This window comes from Bemisia tabaci, chromosome 1, assembly GCF_918797505.1.
Source record: "Bemisia tabaci chromosome 1, PGI_BMITA_v3".
Lineage (NCBI taxonomy): Eukaryota > Metazoa > Arthropoda > Insecta > Hemiptera > Aleyrodidae > Bemisia > Bemisia tabaci.
The window spans coordinates 69,596,004-69,617,945 of NC_092793.1; the positions used below are offsets into that span (position 1 = coordinate 69,596,004).

General features: G+C 35.5%; 1 protein-coding gene across 2 annotated transcripts; it reads right to left on the bottom strand.

The window, feature by feature from the left end:
- Positions 1–7,393: 7,393 nt before the first annotated feature.
- Positions 7,394–20,712, bottom strand: Naus (cortactin binding protein N-terminal like nausicaa). Of its 2 annotated transcripts, none has more exons than XM_019060243.2 (12): positions 20,261–20,712; positions 19,095–19,196; positions 17,248–17,493; positions 16,060–16,239; positions 14,994–15,154; positions 14,098–14,219; positions 13,615–13,722; positions 12,246–12,340; positions 11,014–11,109; positions 10,045–10,284; positions 8,187–8,269; positions 7,394–7,605 (listed from the first exon to the last, which is right to left on the bottom strand). In XM_019060243.2, exons 1-11 carry the CDS (start codon positions 20,399–20,401, stop codon positions 8,267–8,269), a joined length of 1,494 nt encoding a protein of 497 aa, XP_018915788.1. In that variant the 5' UTR covers positions 20,402–20,712; the 3' UTR covers positions 7,394–7,605; positions 8,187–8,266. The 2 variants fall into 2 exon arrangements, with proteins under 2 accessions (XP_018915788.1, XP_018915787.1); XM_019060242.2 differs by having other exon boundaries at positions 8,187–8,266; positions 20,261–20,710.
- Between the last annotated feature and the right edge of the window lie 1,230 nt (positions 20,713–21,942).

Consider the following 21,942-nt stretch of genomic DNA (forward strand, 5'->3'; position numbering starts at 1 on the left):
AATTAAGTCTCACTTTAATTTGGTTGAATCAGGTGGCTAAAAATCTATCGTTTAAGGTTCTTCATCATTTTGAGATTCAGATTCCGAAGTCAATGCTCAAATACCCATACATACTTTGCTATGTTAAAAAAAAAGTATTCTGAAAAAGTAAGCAACTTTTGAGTTTGTTAATTTATTTCCTTGATTTTTTTTTTTTTTTTAAATTTCACTCCCAATCAGATCTAGTGGATCTGAAAATTTCAAGGAAAAATGCGCCGACTTAAACAGAGACCCATCAAGTAGCAATAAGTTTGAACCAAGAGTTAAGATGTTTTAAGTTTTATACCCTCATAGGACTCAATGTTAAAGACGAAGTTTAGCGACTATTTTTGTAGTCAAAAAATTATTTCTCACCGTTGAATTTTTGACGAGAAAGAATGTGCCACTGGTAGAATTTAAAACTACTCTCGATTCATTTTATTTCTTTGTTTTTTTTTAAATGCAAGTTGACGTATTTCTGTTGGATTTGGTATAAATAATAGTAACTTTTTTCAAACCTATTGTCTTATGTAACAAGGGTAATTTGGCCTCACATGCAACAGACAAAAATTTGATAAAGAATAATAAACTAAGAAAAGACAGACGGAATAAAAGAATTCACATGTGCTGCCTTAAATCTGAGCTGTCAATATTGGCCCTTCTTTAATATTTGATCCTTTAATCGCAAAATCTTTGACAGATAAAATGCACTTCTGTCAGTTCTGCGCGAATTGAGCAAAATAAAGACACAATGGTTAGTTGCTCACACTTTCAGAAAATACCAAAGTATTCAAATTTGTGAGAGTAACATCTCCTCAGGTTGGGCCACTAATGACTTCTTCCTTCACAATCAATAGAGATGAGATTAGGAATAGAGGAAAAAGTTACTGCTGGAAACGCATTTAAAAGGGGAAAAAAACTAACATTAAAAACCTGAACTACAAGGAATTGAGTGGTACATTGAATAGGCAGCAGCCACTTAAATCTTTAACTTTTCCACGGGAGTTTTTAAGAACTGGGCCTGGGTGGCTACTACCACCTAGAATATAGCAATTCATATTTGTTGAAATTCTCAAATGAGCCAGTTACTCATTCATCGATGGCAAAAGTGCAACACTAGGTACCTTTTATGAAGTTGAAGACTTCCTGTCATTTCTTGTTTAAGAAAACTAGACAGCATAATTTTTTGTGTATTTTCTTCTTGTTTCTTCTCTGTCAGCAAAATATTGTCTATCAATTTTCAGCGATAGGTAGGCTTGTTTCTCTTAGCAAAAATAAAATAGAAGCCAAAATCTTGAGGCACCACGATGAAGGTTCCTCACTTTGGCCATTAATATTTTATATGAATAGATATAAATGTCAATTTTTTCCATAACTTTTGTGACATTCCAGGCTGGATGAGTGTTGAATAGTATGTTACACTACACATTTTTTAATGTAATTTCACAAGTTGCAGTAACGCTTGCCAAAAAAACCAAGAGACTACAAATTTGCCTATTTTGTTTCTTGTTTTTTCAGATGCAATCCTCTTTTTCTTTCATTTTTTGAAATACCTGGCCTATTCAAATTATTTAGGAAACTTTTCATAGAATTTGCAAACTAGGGATAGTCAAGGCCAGCTTAAAATAATTTGCAAGTCTGACGAACTGTTAGTAGTGTCAAAAAATTGAGGACTTCTCCAGTAAAAAGGCACATAGCGAAAATTGCAGTTTTGAGGAAAGTACTTTTAAAAGTAAAAAAGCAGTACGATTTTCTGGGGATAGTTGACTTGTTCTCCAGTCATAGGATAATTATGACACATGAAACCTTGAAAAATAAGTGTGCTAGTATTGCAAGAGTCTAGCACATGTGGTTGAAATGCAAGAAGGCTGCTGGAAATATATGTGATGCACTGTTTTACCACATATATTCAACTTTTTTTCTGGGTTTGGTGTCAGGTTTGATACGTTTGTTACTCGTTACTTTATTGTTTCCTTTAACATTTGAGATGAATCAATAAGTCGCAATTTCTAAAAGACAGCTCAGCTCTTTTACTGCATTAATCGAGAATTAGATACTTTTTATTCAAGAGGGCTATTCTCAAGGAAAATTTTGCAAGAATATGATGATGCTAGTAGTTATGTCTTAATGAACTCCCGAACTTTCCCTATTCTGCTAGTGTGGCATGACCTCCTACCTAAGTTTTCATGTCTCTTGTTGCTATGCTGTTGAAAGATTTTAATCCAACATAAGAAAAATGCTGGAGAACTAAAAGCTTCAGTGCTGACAGAAGGGTGTTTTGCTAACACTCTGACATAAAAAACCCTTGAAAAATTCAAATGGAACAGAAATTAAAATACTTCAACAACCACCATGCAGCTGGGGCAGATGCTTTTCTAGTAATTTTATGAAGCGAAAAATAGTTGGAAGACACAAGTTCTCAGTGAAATTTCAGGTTGGAAAATTAATGCATGAAAAATAATAGATTATCATCTCTCAGCCTCTGTACTAAGAGATAAAAGTATTTTAGGAAAACCTCAGTCTGCTAAAATTCTAGAGGAATAAAATGGAGCAAGATTTGTCTGTTGTCGGTAAAAAATATTTTGGGCAAAACAGGAAAAAATTGTCATTTACAATTCTACAAAACAGTCTGGTATGTTCAGAAACAGAAAAAGAGAATTATGAAATACTATTTACAAATTTATTTCTTATAAACGTACGAGCTGCAATAATACTTCAAAATAAAAATTATGTAAAAAGAGGGAGCTTATTGTTTTCAGCATTGGTGAGATGCATACACAAACAAAAGTGTGATGATAGTGAAAAAGAGTCAAATGTTCTTCTAAGGAGAACGTATTACAATAACCCCATTTTTTCGGTAAGTATGAAATACTGAATACATTCGATGACTAAAGTAAAAAAGAAAATTCTCCAATTGACACATGGCAAATCTTCGCTCATCATTTATTTTATTTTTTTTTTTTTAAAGAAAAATTGACCAACCGTTTTTTTTTCTATTTCTATAAATTTGTTTCACTCATTCAAACAGATTCACAGAAAATTTCGAAGAGAAATTTTGACTGGATTTTTTAAAGAAATTAAAGCAGACTTGGAGCTTTTGAGTATGCCAATGCAGGTACACATTCCTCAACTTTAGCCATCGATATGTCACCGAGTTTTTTCAGAAAAAGCAAAGCTTAACTCCTTGTAGAGGACTACTTTACTTATTATTCGGTACTTAAAGTGATTCTAAGTGATCTATATACGAAATGTACCACTACGTTGAGCTGCTACACGTTCTATGCCTTTGTGAAGTAAAAGGCATTGTAAGTGTACAAGTTAATGCAAGAATGTAGCAGCATGTAGCAGCACTAATACTGAATAGTACAACATAAAATTTGAGAAGTCTACATTGGAAACTACCTTGATGGGCGTTGCTTACTTACTCAATGTGTAAGAGAGAAGTAGCGCAATAATATTTTCATCCTACACATTGAGTCAATATGTGTCTGTTACAGTGATTCTGATATAAATTTTCTATGAATCCTCACAAAAAAGGCATACTACCAGTGGCGAGGCTTGAATGATCGATTATTGATACCTCCTCATTTAATGCTGTGGTAAGGATTCGATTATTAAGGTATTTGTTGCTAACGCCCTGTTTATTGATCCTTTACCATAGGTTTAAATGTACGCCACGCCACTGCAAAATACTTAGTTCCAATGTTGCTACACATTGTGGATCAGTTTCTTGCATTAACTTGTGCATTATAGTAATTATTGCCTCTAAAAGATACAGACCCTATAGCAGCTTGTGTAGTGATAAATTTTGTCCTTTGATCACTCAAAATCACCTTAGCCGTGATAATATTCACTTCTATAAAGGCGTTTGTAAAAGTAGCCCAATCTAAAAACTAGTTTTTTCCAACAGAAGCTTCTTTTCATGGCTTCAATAATGTAGAAAACTTAGCCTATTGTAGAAACAAATACTTGATGGCCAAAAAACTACTGAGGTTATTACATGTTTACTTGATCTCTATCGACAGTTATTTGCATAGGTAGGATTTTTTTTAATTGTTCAATTTTAATTCACTTATTTGAGCATATTCCCTAAAAAATATTGAGATTTAAAAACAAAAAGCTGTGGGCATCATTTAATAGGGCTAAAATATCTAAACTTAACAAATCTACTTCAACCGACTAGAAATTTCAGACAAAAATATGATAAAATGGAGTCCAACTTCATAAGATACAATGATTTCTGTAAAAAGTTTATTTCTTTACTACAGAAAAAAAGTTGTTTGGCTGGACATGAGTTAGAAGTTAGAACATTAAGGTATTGAATGCTGACAAATGTTAATCCAATACATGCTTGTTGAAGGACGATTGTACTTAACGTACCAAAATTTTTAACTCATCTCGAGTTTTTTTTAAAAAAAATAGATCAACAGGAATACCTATTACATGATATCCTTGCCAATGGTTCATATTTTGCAAACAGAATCATTTACTTTTATTTTCCATGGTTCCTAAAAACTTAAAACTCGCTCTAGTTTTTGAAGCTGCTTAGTTTCCTTCAGCAATGTACTGGCACTATACCTCGGCTTAGTTTTCCGGGTAAAGAAATAACCATAAATTGAGACACTAAAATGGGAATTAACTTGATCTTATTAATTTCTTTTTGCATAGTGAAATTTGCCATACAGAGCAAGAGGTAGAAGGATAAAGTCTGTAAAAAAGCATTATACTGACAAAGGGACACCCAGTGAAAGGGTGGCAACTTGGGGTTGAACAAAAAATGAGGTAATGCTAGCTCCAGAAGAGCTTTCAGAGGACAGAGGTCTATTGCAGTTAGGTGCTACTGAGCATTTTAACAGCAGCTCTTATTTATGTATTAGAAATACAACAACTTTAAATCATTAGCAAGAGAGAAAAACACAGGGTTCACAAAATTACCAAAACTGATGAAGACAAATAAATCTAAAGTAGGAATTTTTTAAACCGGAGTCAACAGTTGGCAAAATGAAAGTAGCAGATAGGGATCTCAAGGTAAATTCTTTCTGCCTCCTCTGACTATTCAAAGAGGTGAAAGATTTCATGGATCTGCACAGTTTACTTTCAAATTGCATTTTGTAACTATTAAACAAAGGATTTCAGGATCAAGGACAAAGGATCTCTGGCAAAAAATGCACTGACGCAAGAGGGTTATGGTGAAATGGATTTTGAAAAAGTGAGCTGGTTCTTTTCCAAGATCCTTATACAAGAAGTAAACCTTCAAAACAGTAATCATGCTAGATTATAAAAAAAAAAAGATATTAGCTCCAGTATCTTAAATAATAAGTAGCAACAGGAAATAGGCAAACATTTCCTAACACTTAAAAATAAAAGACCAGATTAATCTAAATCGAATTATTCAAATGAGAAAAATCCTTTCAAAATGTCTTGTAATACTTTAAACTTATCTGATTTTTTCGAAAAAGGAAAATACGTCTTACATATTCCTGCACATGAGTTGTATCAAAATTACGTGAATATTTTACTTACTATTTTTTAACACTCCAGATCAGTGTTTATTAAAACAAGACCAAAATACAATATAATTTAAAAGATACAAGCTATGGGGATTAAAGAGTATTTGTGAATCATTTCGTTGCCCTCCTGACATTTAAGCGTAACCACACTCTGATTTAATGTTTTCCCTGGCTCATCTAAATATGTAGAGTTTCGCTTTTTTGTCAGCAGGGCGACGATTTCAGTGATGTTGCAGTAAAAGGAACTTCGATCAGACTTTTAGTCGATGATTACACTTTCATAACTATGGGAGCATGTACTGCACCAAACTGATTATAGCAGAGCGCAACCAAGGGAAACAGGATGTTTTTCCATTAGTACCATGAAAAACAGCAGTCATATCTATCCTAATACATAATAATAATCATAAATAAATGTAGGGGTGGGGGAGGGGTGGGGGAGGGGGTGGGGGAGGGGGGGGGGAGGGGGGGGGAATAAAACACGCAGGACAAATATAGTTATTGGAGTCAATGGTACCTTAGAGACTTCGTGAAAGTAGTTCCTTTTTTTAAAATGTTGAGTATCAAATATGTTGAGTCGTGAAAAAAATAAGAAAAATCACACAAGACAACTTCCAAAAACCACGTTCAAAGGACACATGAGATCTAGAAGATTGACAATTTATGCGCAAATGGGTGCTTTTTTATTTTATTTACTTAGTTATCGAGTATCAAGAGTCTTAGTTTTGGATCAAGTCAAGTGCTAACTATTAACAGTGAGCAACCGTTAACCCAGATTTATTCAGATCAATTAATTAGTTCCCAAGACTCCATGAGTTCACACAAGTTTTGAAGGGATTTTATCTTGCTCTCGTTGGATTCATGAGTAAAGATATAGCAATTTTGTCTACATGAATTCAAAGTTTCTGCTCTAAAAAAAACCACTAACTACCAAAGTCGAATTGAGTTCTAAACTAATTTCTGTACGTTTTATGACTGAATAATTTTTTCTCCATGCTGCACTTCCCTTAAAGGTTCACAAGTTTTGAAAATTAGAGGAGGAAAAGATATTGTCAGATTGAACACTGATTATCTGCAAAATGAATTGAATTGTATGCATGGACCAGATTGACCTACGTTGATTTTTGTTTTCCAAGCTAGAGGTTCGAACTCAATGGTTCAAAATTTTTCACTGATGAGGAAATTTTGGAAGCTTTTTATTTGTTAATCATTCTCTGAGTTAAATTTGTTTAGGAACCTGTTTTGTGGAAGGAAAATTCTAACGATGTCTAGAAGTCGATTGTATGTAAAACACCAGAACCCAGGAAGGGAGTTTAAACACATAGTACATAAAAATAAAATTGGAGTAAATTGTGAAAGAAAAAAGGGTACACTAATAATGACAAAATTTCATTAATTAAGCAACAAAAAGAAGATAAATCATACAGCGTCAACCTAATTTACCATTATGAATACTTAATGATCAAATAATATCACTTGCCGCCAGACTCATCGCAAATCATTAAATAACAGTTATACATCTTGAACTCAGTAAAGAACTGAAATTGATAAACTTTAAAAGAAAAAACCATAACATATAAAAATAATTTACAAATTGGTGATAATAAAACTATCCGATCATCAAGATAAGAAGAATGACAGTGATAATGGGTAAATACTTCTGGCCAAAACTTTATTCCAATAAATGATTTAATCAAATTGGAGAATACAAAAAGAACTAATAACCGATTTTCGTTTGAGTCAATCTACCCACTTAAATAATAATTGGTAGCAACAGAGAGCTAATATAATGGTTATCAATATTCATAATGAGCATCTAAAATTTGTTTGATAAAAGATACTGTACAAGAAACTGTAATACAGCATACTATCCACACCATAATGAAGTCAATCCTTTGAGGTCACTCCTTCTTTTTCAGATACAATGTACAAGAACAAAAAAAAAGAAAAGGAGGTCAAAAAAATATAAACCTCATTGACAATTCAGGTCAAATATTTTTAAAAGAATATGTACAGATGGATGAGAGATTACCTGGTGGAGCCAACAGTCTGGATAAGCCAACAACTGCGGGAGCAACTGGAAAGGAAAAAATTGAGATAGTCAGAGATATGTTATTCACAGTAAAAAGTCAAGCATGAATTTTTTATCGAACTGTATTTGTCAATTCTAGTCCTACTCAAAGATGAATTTTCTGTCCAATTTGGCAGACTAAAATGAATTTTGAGACACGACCGGCTGGGCAGCTCAAAGCAAACAAAATTTAAACAAACAAAAACTGAAATAACGATGAAATAGGCACTCCAGAGGTATGCTGACCAACCTAGAGCTTGGAAATACAAAAGAAAAGACTGAAGAAAATCACCCCAAGGGTACTTCCCTGCGCAAAAATACTGAAATTATTACAAATAACAGGGCCTTCACACAAGTCAAAGGGAAAATCAAGCTTAGAAGAATAGGTTACAGCAGGCCATTTCATCTTTGTCCCTGTCCCTGTCACGATCTCTCATTGCTAGATCAAGTAAGCAAGTAATATTCCCAACAGGTACTGGGTAAAATACTATTTTTAAGGAGAAATTGCTCTTTCGTCTGAGAAACGATGATATTGAAGCTTTGCATTAGTTTTGCTTTTCTAATAAGTGAGTAGAAAAGAATGTTACCTGTGAATGTTTTGTGAGCAGTTCCAGAACAATTCAAGTTGAAAATCAGAAGTTTAGGCCACGGTCCCGTTACTCAAATTCTACTGAAAAAAAACCAAGAAGATGATAAAACAATGAAGTCTATGATATAGCGTTCAGTATAACTAAACGATTACAAATCGATTACCTCGAGTTATATTGCCTGAATATTTTTTGGAGGTGAAGCCATTGGTGCTAATGCACTACTACGGAAAATTTGGTTCAGAACGCAATTAACATATTAAAAAGGTCCAAAATCATCTTGTGGATACTTTAAGACTTAAAGATTAAGAGAGTAGTGTTTTGAGTGCAGGCTCACCTCGGAAAGTATAAACTTCTTGTCCACCAAAAAACTTAAGTTAATGAAGGTCAAATCAGATTTCACACAAACAGATTGCAGTGGACGCAGGGATCGTAAAACAGTATGTTGAAATTTTTTAGCCAACATGGATTAAAAACCAGCATAGAGCTGAAAATCTCAATACAGAGGGAAAAAGCTCACACACAAGCACATTTTCCTTCAAAGGGATACGCTGTTTGATGTAACACTAGTTACAACCATTCAGAAAGGCAACTGCAGACGCGTTTTGGCCTTGATGGGCCAATCCTCAGTGCAGCGTAGCTTCCGGAATTTCTTGCTACCAAGCTTGAAGAGGTCGTAGTAAACCACCTGAGACTTCGTCAAGGGGTCGCTGGTGGCAAGAAACTTGCGCCATCTAGTGAGCGATTTTTCAAACAGTTCCTCATTGGCCTTAGCAAGGCAGTTTTACACAAACTGATTGCGGTGGACTCTCAGGTTGTAAGACAGTATGTTGGAATTTTTTAGCCAATGTGCGTTAAAAATCAGCATAAAGCTGAAAATTTTAATACACAGTGAGAGATCGTTAGGTGTGAGCCTTTTCCCTCTGTATTGATATTTTCAGCTTTATGCTGATTTTTAACTAACGTTGGCTAAAAACTTCCAACATCTCGCGTAAATCAGACTTAGGTCAACCATTTGTTTGGCTTCACATAAATTTTCTTTCCTGCAGTTTTCACTTTTCAATTCGTTTCAACTTGTAGCATAAAATTAAGAGCTCAGAATAGATTATTTTATTTTTCAGTATGCCAAAATGAGGGATCAACTTGACTTATGTAGGCTTGAGTTTTTGGGCAAACAGAATTATCCAGAGTAAAAAGTGCAAATTCCTTACTTGAGATTTGAATTTAAAAGTTTGCAATGTGTCCACCATGCTTTTTTATGAAACATGAATAGACTGATTTAGTGGCTACATTATTCTTGCAACAAATCGATTTGTTGTAAATGCAAAATATAGCATAATTCATTTTTGATGGTGTAAAGCAGAGGAACAAATATGACCTCATTTTCAAATTCTGTGCAAGTTAATTGTGTTAATTCATTAAAATTTTGTCATTAACAAGTCATGAATCAATTAATGGCCTGATAAACGCAAGAAATTTTGACTGTAAGAAACACCTGGACGAATTTTGCGACCATGGCGTGAATACAATGAGGTAATATCTCTGTTTACATTTGATCTATAGAAACTTTGATTGCAATAGATACTTAACTATGATGATGTCACTAAATCAGTCTAAGTAATGTAATACTCGATTTCTGATCCTTTCTAGAGATCTGTTACAGTTTTTTGAGAGCATCAAGGCACCTTAGCTACGATTTCCACAAATGGTTTGATAAACTAAAATAAGAGAATTGTGAATGTATGTATGTATAAAGTCGCTTTTGTTGCGCTCTTTGAAGCTCTGCGACCCCTAGCCGCTAAAGTCCCCTATCCTCCCAAAATTTCTCCATTGTGAATGTATGGAGCTAAAAACGAACCTGCGCTTCACTTTTTTCAGGTAATACTTTGTCCTTCAGCATCACTGGTACTGTTTTCAGGGTGGATGGAGATTTTGAATCAGATTCTTCAAATTTCCGACCAAACAAAGCATCTTTCTTAGGAGGTACCACAGGTTTATTTGGAGGGACAGGCGGGGGTGTTCCACGTCCAATGGCATTGATTTTACCCTGGACAGACATCACTTTCCCATCTGGCATTTTAACCATATTTAAACGTCCCTGAAACAAAGAATTTGTTGTCAGAACTGGTAAAATTGAGCCTTTCTTTTGCAAACCAATAACAAAGATAATTCCATAAAATTACCAACAAGTCCACTGGTACCTCATTATTTGAATTTCTTGCTTATTCCTTATCATCCCAAAAATTTCTTCTTTCGGGGGTTCCCAAAAGTCCTTGCTTTTTCCTCACAACCTCTTCTTTACTTTTTTCCTTACCTCACATGCATTTTTAACTCTGTGATGGACAAAATATTTTTTGCAGACGCATAGGAAGATAACTTGCTAACATTTAACATCAATAATTTCAGCCTACAGTATTCATACCTGATTGAAAAGTTCAGTATGTAATTATGGCTGTACAAAAATGAGCAGAATATTGCTTACATAATTGAATCTTGTTCCTTTGATGGCAAAAGAGTTATTGAACAGTTGACAAAAAATGACAAACACAACACCATTTGTAAATTAAACCTGTAAAAACAAAAGTACCATTCATGCTTGAGCTTGGATTGTCATTTCTCTGATGACTATCCGGGTTAATTAAATTGAAGCATTCACAAATGAACTGCTTTCTCTCCTTTTGCTTCACAAAGTAGACTTTGAATTTGCTAGGTATTTTCTTTGCTTTTGAAAAAAACCTGCTTTGCACACCCTTATGAAATATCTAATTATTTTCATTTAACTAATTAAAAGTAAAATATTTGACAAATTGGATCAAAGGATACTCACTACAGTAGCAACCGGATCAGGTGATGGGACAGGTGAAGTTTTAGAACCTTGTACTGTCATTACTTTGCCATCAGGTGCTAGTACTCTTAGTCTTCCCTGAAAATCAGAAGGCCATTCAGGAACTTTTCTTAGTTTCGTTTCATTTTTCTTTGATGAGTGCAACATGAGTACTTTGTCAAAATCATTTCTAGCTTTTGCTTTTTTTTAAAACTTTCAACAAAATTAATTTTCACTCCTAAACTGCTTTACTTTTTACTGTGACAATACCTTTTTAATTCTTTGCACTATGACACAGCTTCCATCATCTTTCAAAAATATATGAGGCTCGTTACAGTTTCCTGAATAAGATGAGCGTTGGAATTTGAACTTTTTATGAGCCAATCTCCGGAAAATCAGGTCTGAAAAGTGCGTTTTTTAGCAGTTTTACTTGCTCCATCAGGTGGGAAAAGGAAGATAATTGAGGAGACATCACACATCAGCCAAGGAGATAAGATGGTGCGTTGACTTAGTTCAGAGCAAAAGGCTCCACATTTTCGCTCCAGCAGCAGTGCCATTTCTCTAAATTGTAGTGCTATTGAATGGCCAAAAAATGCACTTTTAGGAATAGACTTTCTCGAAATTGGCACATAGAAAGTTCAATTTTAAAAAGTCATCTCGCTCAAGTCAAGGTATCCTAAGGAGCGTGACATCAAAAACTCTAAAAATTTAGCCTGAGCTGCATTTCTTAATATTGTGCGAGTGTTCTTTCAGCTTCAAAGAGCTTCAAAAGAAAGGCCAATTTTGTTGCCATATTCACAGTAACATTAATAACAGCTCTGGGATACATTAACTTTGAAAGATTGAACTTTTTATCTTGCTCCTTTGCAGTCTCTTCACCTTGTAATAACTAATTCTAGTGTACACCAATTTCAGGGTTGCCACAGAATTTAGAAAATGAAATTCCCTGATTTCCCCAACACATTTTGATGGAATTCCCTGACAATTGAAGATGTGACAGATGCTTAAGAAGGTATAATTGAAAATAGTTTTCAGGCAAAATTTGTTGCTTAAAACCTCAAACCCATTCTAGAAAGCAAATGAAGGTAATTTTAACTTTTTCCTGACATTTTCGTCATTTTCCCTGACTATGGCAACCCTGTTATTTTCTTTAGTTTAAGATCAACTTCTACAGCGCAGGCTTTCTTTTCACTGCAGCAATACGGCATTAGTAAGCACCGACAAAGAATACTTACGGCAGATGGTGGTTCAGGAGAGGGAGCTGCAGGCTGTATGACGCCAGTGGTTTGTAATCCATGGCTAGAACTAACGCTCCTTGCAATACCAGTTGCTAGAAAGAAAGTATATTAATTAAAAGGCGAATAAATTAACAGAAAAGGCGAATTAGAGAGGAGGAAGTAAGTTATGAAGATTTCTCGGTAAGAGTAAACCTGATTATTCTTAGAGAGTCAGTTTTTAAAAGACTGTCTTTATAAGAGTGCAGAAAACCAGTGCTGTGATCCACAGCAAGCAGAATGTTGCTGCGACTAGTGTGCCTCTTAGTTTCTGAAGTAGGAAAATTTAACATTTCCCTGGGCTCCAACATGTTACAATCCGTAATATTATAGGACTATTTGTGAAAAGAAGTTTAAAAACATTTTCAGGGGTTTTTAAAGTTACCTAAAGAGCGTTTGCTAAAATTGAGGTACTTCAGAAAATTGAATTTTTTCCAGTTTTCCGGGTTGCTAACAATCTTGTATAACTATAATGAGAAAATAAAGCTAAATATTGTGGCTAAATAGGAGAAAGAAGATTGTCACCTCACGAATGCACATGTTTTAAAAACTCTGATATTCCTGTCTTACCTCTGATAAGACGACTTATGAAAACTAAATAAGGGCAGTCAGGGTATTAAAATAGACGATTACATGTTGCAGAATAATTTTGCTTATCCTTACTGGTCTAGAAAAGTTGTGCACAGAGTGCATGTTAAAAATTGTGGTTAAAAACCAGCACTTAAATGTTATTAAATATATTCTATCTCTCTACTTTACAAATGTTCATAAAATATGTTTTTTATATTTATTTATTTAAATATATATAACCCTTTGAGCGCTAGGTTTTTGCCCAGCCGCCAGTGACCCTATTTTTTTTTCTCCAGACGACACCGCACTCTATCAGAAGTAGTCTAAAGTTGTAGTTCAGATCCTTCCCGACAGAATGCATATGCTACATAACTTGATGAACCAATTATAGAGTGAGTTAGAGGGGAATCTCTGGCCGGCAGTCGCAACACGAGATAACTGATGCATAGGCCAGAGCGTGCGGCCTGCGCTGCTCAAGATATCTCGCCCACAGGCCCCAAAGGGTTAAAAGCTGTGATTTACATAGTTGCTACTCAATGAAGGATGACTATTGAATATGGCAATCCATTTTCATTTTCTCCTTGTTTTGAAATCCCAACATTCAACACCGCTAGGCTTCTTTAAGGAGTGGAAAACCACCTCAAATGACAGTTCTTTTTTCTTTTCTATCAATCTCAACATCTGACCTCACAAGTCCCCCCCCCCCCCCAAAAAAAAAAAATAAATAAATGTTGAATATGCTCAAGAGAAAAGCACTTACTTGGAGCTGAGACAGGAACACTTGACACAGTTGCTGTTGGTTGCACAACTTTGGCTACACTGCTTTTCATAGTAGCATGAGCAGCAGGAGGCGGAGGAGAAATACTCCCTGAAACATTGAAAACCATAGATAAATTAATCAAGAAATAGTCCAGGGGAGAACATTCATCTAGTTTTAACTTTGGGGCATTTGGAATAAATTGAAAAAATCCTCGTCCTGCTAACCCAATGGTGGTTATCTAAATTGCAGGTTTAGAAATTGTAAAGAAATGGCTCCCACCATTAAGGAATATCAAAACTTTAGAAATTATTGAGCTCAATTGAGAAGGCACTTTTTGTAAGAGCCATTAAAAGGCATAATGGGGTGCATTGAAAATCAAGAGATAAATTCAGATACAGAGAAATAAAAAATAATCAGAATTGGAGGTGAACAAACATTTTTCGCAATCACAGGGTAAGTGGGAAAAAAAAATGGAAAACTCACCAGGTACATTGGGTCTAATTGTTGGATAAGAAGGGGTTTGTTGACGAGCTTCACAAAGTTTAAGATTCAATACAGCCGTCTCTTTTCGAGAGCGTTCTAATTCAGTTTCTAATTCCTTACACCTGGAAATCATGAACACATTAATCAATGATACAGTGGTAAGGATCATACAACTGTTCTTTAATTTGATCAAAAAGAGTGTAAATCCATCCAGAAGCAGTGGCTAAAGATGGTTCAACTTGACGAAGGATGCAATATAATAACTGAGAGGAACCAAACAGACGGTTGGATAAAGATCTTACATTCATCCGCAAAAAACCTCACAGCAGAGCTTCATGATGTTGAATCAAAATTATTTTCTTGCTAAGTAGGAGACATTCAAAAGAAAATAATTCCACTTCCTTAAATTTGTCATTGATAAAAAAAATACAAATTTTTTTTTTTTTTTTTTTTTTTTTTTTTTTTTTTTTTACAAATTTTATTACTACTGGCTTGGAGACTAGTCAGCAAGCTGTAATTTAATGCAAAGGGGTCTTGGTGAAATTCGTTATTGTAATGGGCCTTGCAATAAGTAACATGTTTCCTCTTCAAAATTTAGGGGAGGAAAACTAATTAAAAAACCGCAAATCCGGCAATCAACTCCTGAATAAAATGTAGGAGTTTAAAATGATCAATTTTTAAATGGCAAAAATACGAAAATTATAATTAAAATATACGTCTACTAAGTAATGTGTGGTGGGGGAAAGGAGGCTTACTCATCGAATAGTCCTTGCAGATACACTAAATTTAGCATTTGGAAACCAAGTGCAAGTCTGAGGTAGAGAGGAAGTTAATACATACTATTGTATTGTGGATATTTAAAACAACCGGAAATCACAAAATTATTTATGAATTACCTTTTTTCATATTTTGCAAGACTAGCCTTTAATTGTTGAGTTTCAGTGTCAAATTGAGCTATTTGCTTCTCCAATTCTGCTTCCATTTGCAAGGATTTTTTACTTTCTTCCTCCAAACCTTCAGCCATAGAATCTATTCGTCCCTTTTCTTCGGTCAAGATCTGAAATTTAAAAAAAAAAAAAATGTATAAAAATATAGGTCAGTAGGATTAAAAGTCCTTGACTATTCCGCATTTTCCTCAATCAATTCATGGAGAACATCCCTCCTTTTGAGACCATTCAGAAAAATGATTAGTAATTTCAAGATTTCACTATCTGGCTGGGAGACTAACTAAATATATCCTGCAACAAACAGTAGTTTGCCACTTTCATAAATGCAAGAATTCCTAACTTAGGGGTTATTTCGTTCTTGTCCTCTAACTTTTTCTGGTTCTCTCTCACAGTAGTAGTCCTGATAAACAGCAAAAGTTTCACATAAATACTAAAAGAATGCCTGGCTTTGGAATAATTCGACTAATAGGTACAGGGGAAGTTTTTCTTAAACCCAAAACCAAAATGGATGAAAAGTGATTTTTAAAAGTCTTCGAAATGCAGACTTTCAAAGTAATGTCTTTACTTCTCTTTTTTTCTGTGTTGCTTGGTTGCACATACAAATGTCAGTAACAAACCTGATTTCCAGGTCAATAATCGAAAAAAATCATATCGGCAGTTAAAAAACACATGGAATCACAAGCTTGTTTGAAAGTTTGATTGTTTAAAAATTGTTTATTAGTAATTCAGAGGAGCACTTTTGAGGACCTGATAGATGTTGACGTCCGAGGTAAATTTCTCCACCAATCAGTGCTGGCTCCCTTACAGCTTAGGGAGATCTTTGAAAATTCTCTATCATGTGAATTACTTTGATTCTTATGATAGATTATTTGGTACCTTCTATAAATGAAGCGCAGAAATTTTATAAGAAAATTCCCGGAAGATTTTTCTAAAAATTGCTCCTCAATTAAAAATTTGTTTCACCCTAACTTGTACAAACTTCATAACTGTAAAGAGGTTTCAGCAATGTCCTTACTTGCGCAAGATCTTCCGATCGCTTTCTTTCTTCAATATATTTCGTGACTAATTTTTTTCTTTCAGCTAAAAGCAGCAGGACTATTTGCTTTTGACGATTCTTTTCTTCTTCAGAATTTTCTTTCAATCTCCGCACTTCCTTTTCGAGTAAATTTTTCTCAGTGCGCACCATTTCTATTTCCTGTAAAAATAGACAGAGATAGGAAATTTTTAAAACTTATATTAGCAGCAGATAAGAGTGCACCCATAAAAACAAAGAGAGGAATGATTTTGTCAATTAAATACTATGATTCGCTTGAATGGGATCACAGGTTAAAATGATGAAAATAAAAACAGAAGTTTTAAAAATACTCTGTTCGGCAATTAGTAAAAGACAAGAAACAGGTAGATTACTTGTAGAGTACACTACCATCAGCTTCACCTATCCACCAAAGATTGAAACAACAGAGCCCAACTTGGAGGGGGCTGTTGTCCAAAAAATTCCGAGCGCAATAGCGTCTACTAGACTTGTTGATACAACCTATGATTGGCTCATAAGACAGCAACTGAGCCCTGCAGGAGTCTGAAAGGTGTTGATTTTACAGGTAAATGAGGACAGTCAAATTTTGGGGTGCACCTTGGCAGTTGTCAGCGTCTATGCTCCTATAGGTCGCCTTTGCAAGTCAGCCCAGCAACTACTACATTAATACATAGGGACAAATTTTTCCTTATTTCCTAGAATTCAAGCTTTTTTCAAGCCCCAGAGTGGAACCTTGATGATTCCATGAAAAAAGTTTAGGCTCAAAATGTATTCTTTAGGAAAAACTCCATGATGTTATTTCAGGTTTTTCCTGATGCCAAAAACATTTCCTCATCATTCCTGGTATTGTAGGTTGCAAGACATTCTTCGTGGGCAATAATTATGACTAGAAACCTGCAAGAATCATTACAAATTGAATTCTCCCTCAAAAAAAAAACAGAAAGCCTTGACTGACTCCATAAACTGTCTAGGAAAAGGAAATCATGTTAGCTCCAAGGCCATCAAACACATAGATCTGAGAGATTTCTGCTCCAGAACCAATCTTTGAAACCCAACAGTGCTATTGCAACACTGACAAGCTCTACGATTAAAGCTAGTGAATGTTTGGGCACTTTCAGCCACAAAATATTGGGCTCTACAAAAACTTAAAAACACTAAAGGACAATTAACCTTTTGATGCCTTAATTCCATATCCTTCAATACTTTTGTGATTCTAATTTGAGATAGTTTTTGCTGTATGATGAGATTCTCCAGAGCACTGAGTTGCTGGTCGGCAAGAGAAGAAATTTGAGCTTCATCATTTGAAGAAGAGATAGAGCCTGCAAAATTGTCCCGCTGAAGCGCAATGTGTGGATCACTGGCTGTTACAACGCCGATTGGTCTTGATCCTGTGAGTAGTTGCTTCACTTTCTCACACTGCAGGAAAAAGAGAAAAATTATTGCAAAGAGGGCCCTTACGGATAAGTCAATGTAGATAGTCTACACATAAGAGAGCCATGTTAAGATATCGACGGTGAAACTACCAGACCACGTTTCTCGGTTTGCGACGTTGTAAACTTCCAGTCATACTTCATTTCTTAAATGGAAAACTAATTAATGAAACCTCTTGAAATCTTCCAAGATTTTTTTTCTCTGCACCAAGAAAACTCTGTGAAAAGTTCCAGGAATGATATTTATTTGTTCTCTTTTAAAAACATAAAATTGGAGGGGAGATTTTTAGACACCGCAAAACGAGATACGTGGTCTGATAGTTTCATCATCGATATGTTAATTATGTAAGTCCATTAATCGAAAGGGATGATTCATTGTAAAGAATTAAAAACATATTGAATTACGTAGACTGTTGATTCTGTATTACGGAAGGCGAGACAACATTTAGAAATTTGCATGCCGATGAGTGTTAGCACCAACCCGCATCGATGAGTTCATGTGTCCCAATTGTGCACATCTGCGCATGCGCATTAGCGGCTCCAGAGAATTTTTATTGGATTGTGAGGCTTCATTTCTCCATTAATAGTTAGTTTGGAAAAATGAAACATTGCTATTCGGTTGTGAAATTATATGTTCTAAAACTTTTCTTCTTGGGAATTTTGTCTGAAAATGGACTTGAAACAAAATATTCTAGAAAAACCGAGCGTGCAAATGGATTCTCCATTGCTTCTCGGCAGTCCTTTCGACCGCTTGAGACACACGCTCTCTCCCCCTTCCCTGCCCCCCCCCCCCATCATGGGGCTCCAAGAAACATATCTCGCTTCGCCCGTACAAAAGCAAGGCAGACGCGGGGTCTACGTGATTCAATATCTTTGTAAGAATTAGAAGTGAAAAGTTTTTTTCATGACCAAAATAAAGTTGTGAAATGTTTGAAAGAATATGCCGTGCCATCTGTTGCTAGTAAGTATTCTTGCAATCAAAGGGTGCGATGATAGCCTTCATACTACTTCTTGTTGTCATGATGGCATTGTTCATTAAAAATAAGATGGTGCCACTGACACTCGTCCATAAGAATAATAGTGCAAATTAAAATAAAATTAATAAAAAAGAAGAATTTTATAATAAAGGGAGCTTAAATATTTGCAATGGTGATAAATTCCTGTAAGGTAAGGGACCATGTATTGCCATCAACAACTGTTATTGAGTTCGAGGGAGTGATTTTAATAGGAACTGAGCTTAAGCAGACTGTGAAACAAAATGCCAATAGGCAACTCCCGCTGCACAGAGAACAGCGTTCATCGTTAAATGAGCTACAGAATGTATTGCATCTACTAGACTAATGACAATTTTTTACCACTAATAAGCCCTCAAAATGCAAAAAAAGTATTGGTAGGCAATTGCAATTTCATAACAAATGTGAACATAAAAGCTTAACTGGTGAATCACCAGTTGCTGGCAATGGCATCTAGAGACATACAATATACGGCTCTAGAACTCAGTGTGATTTGAGTGCTTTTGTCTGAAGTTTAAAACATAGAAGTACACCAATATTGAAGTTACTAGATGTGACATAAGATTATACTCACTTTTAATGTAGCAATGACAATGTCACGAGCTTGTAGTTCCCCTTCAAAGTAGCTCAATAATTTTAAAAGATCAGGTTTACTTAACTCCATTTTTGGATTTCGCTGAAAAATGAAAAACTTAGAATTATTACAGAGGCATCAACACTTTGAAAAGAACTTTAAAGAGAGATGTAACATCATAAAATTTAGCACCTACGTTCTAAAATTAGAGAGATACAACTTTATCAATAGTAGCTGAACCAGGTTTTGGTGCTTCATATCCAGTGCTTGGTTGGATGAAGAAAGTAAACCAAAGAAAAAATAAAGGAGAGCGTGGAGGAAATATTCTGTCATCTAAAATTCACGAGAATAATGAAAAACCATGAAAGCCAGAAGACTGAAAAAATTGAAAGGAGGGGGCCACTTTCATACGGATAGGACCACTATACACTGATTTCAATTCAGTCTTGAAATTCATGCTGATGATCAAAAATTTGCAGTGTTTCATAGGGATTTACGCTAACAACCATTGTTACAACATTCACAAAGTTACCAATAGTATGTAGACGAAAGAGCAATAGAGAATTTGAAGGATTTCTTGAATGATCTTCAGCTCAACTACTTGCCCAGTCTGCTTGAGTGACATTAATAGTGTTCTGAAAGGGTTAATAGAAGATTTCATTGAACTGCAACCTGTAGAATCCAGTATAATTCCAATTTATCACTGATCTGATCCTATAGAAGCATGAATACCCAGGCTATTCAGCTGGCATTTTTCTGCATTAAAGGTTGACGTAAAGCGCGGTTATTCATAACGATTGATAGATTAGACAAGAGAGGAACTCACTATGCGGCAGTGTGTCTGGAAAACAAACCCAAATACCTCATGACAATCTGTGTGTTAAAGATTCATAATCAGATTCATTGATGAAGACAAAGTGAGTGCTCACCCGGCAAAATGTATCAAAAATGTCACCGACTCGGAGATAGGTTATATCATAAAAGAATTTACCCATTTGATACATCATCAATATGTTCTGAGGTGCAATTCTTCAGAACATCATTAAAATTCATTGCGGCATTCAGATCAAAGCGGCTAAAAACTGTTCGAGTTAAAATTCTTTCCGCAAGGCAGAGTGGTTAATGTCTGGATTCTAGAAATGAGTAACTGTTAGATGACTATGTACCTTTAGAGTGTTGCAGGAAAATCTCTCCAGGGATTCATAATTCATGGGTGGGGAATGCTGACCGATTGGAGGAGATTTCTCGGGACGAAAATTCGTCGGCTGGTCGGCCGGAGAATTAGAGTTTGTTTCCATATTTTGCATTTTGAGGGCCAGAAAGAGGGCCCAAAACCTTCGTTCCCGATTGGAAATAACATGAATTGATGAAGCACTATCATGGACAACTGTACACACAAATAAATACTGAAAATGAAGTACACTCTAGAGAAGACTTGAGGTATACGGAAAATATGCGGGACATAATACACTGACTAGGAACATACACACTTCAATTGTCATTTCTTCTTAGTTTATTTCAATTGGCAAATTGGGCTCTGTCAAATTATTGTGTTTCACTCACATAGACATAACAGCAACTACAAACCACACACACACACTAACACACTCATCATCTCGAACAAAATTATTCCGCGAGGAGCGCTGCTGTAGATTTCAGCATGGTTGCCGCACTGCCGAGATGCCGTGAAAGATCGGAAATTGGCATGAAAACAACGTGGAATATTATGAGGCCGTGAAAAAATTCATGAAATATTACGATGCTGTGATAAATATAAACATATTTTATTCGTCCAATTAGTCGTATAAATTCTAAAATTTCTCGGGGGATGCCCCTCGGACCCCCCCCCTCCGTGCTTGGGGCCCGGACCTTAAAACTGGTACCGGGACCCGAGATGGGATGTGGCGAGCCTGCTGGAGGCTATTTCCATTTAAATCTTCCGTCACTTTTCTAAGGCGCAATGATACAACTATTTGAACTCTCCGGAATGCGTGAGGTATCACGCCGCGTTTGAAGGCGTTTTCAAAACAGACAAGTTCCGGTATCGAAATAATCGTTTTGCATAGTTCATATTCTTTTGTTTCCATTTCTAACCACTTGTTTAATTATGATCCTCCTATAAAAACCACCCATTTGCTAAATACAATTCTAGCTGCGGCGTACTTAAGCGCATTCATGACTGTAAAAATGTGAACGGAAATCGAAAAGGCCAGCGGGCATAAAGGCTATTTCAATTGTAACCTTCCGTCGCATATTCCGTGCCAGTTATTTATTTTTAATCCTCGTAGAAAAACCACCCATTTGTAAATACAATTCTAGCTGAAGCGCACTTCAACTATGCATTCACCACTGCAAAAATTTCAGAGGAAATCGACAAGCCCAGCGTGCATGGAGGCTATCTTCATTTAAATCTTCCGTCACATTCTTACGGCGCAATGATACGACTATTTGAACTCTCCGGAATGCGTGAGGTATCACGCCGCATTTGAAGGCGTTTTCAAATCAGCCAAGTTCCGGTATCGAAATAATCGTTTTACATAATTCATATTCTTTTGTTTCCATTTCTAACCACTTGTTTATTCTTAATCCTCGTATGAAAACCACTCATTTGCTAAATACAATTAAAGCTGAAGCGCCCGTAAGCTATGCATTCATGTCTGCAAAAATTTCAGCGGAAATCGACAAGCCCAGCGTGCATGAGGCTATTTCAATTGTAATCTTCCGTCACATTCTTACGGCGCAATGATACAACTATTTGAACTCTCCGGAATGCGTGAGGTATCACGCCGCATTTGAAGGCGTTTTCAAAACAGCCAAGTTCCGATACCCGGATTATCGTTTTGCATAG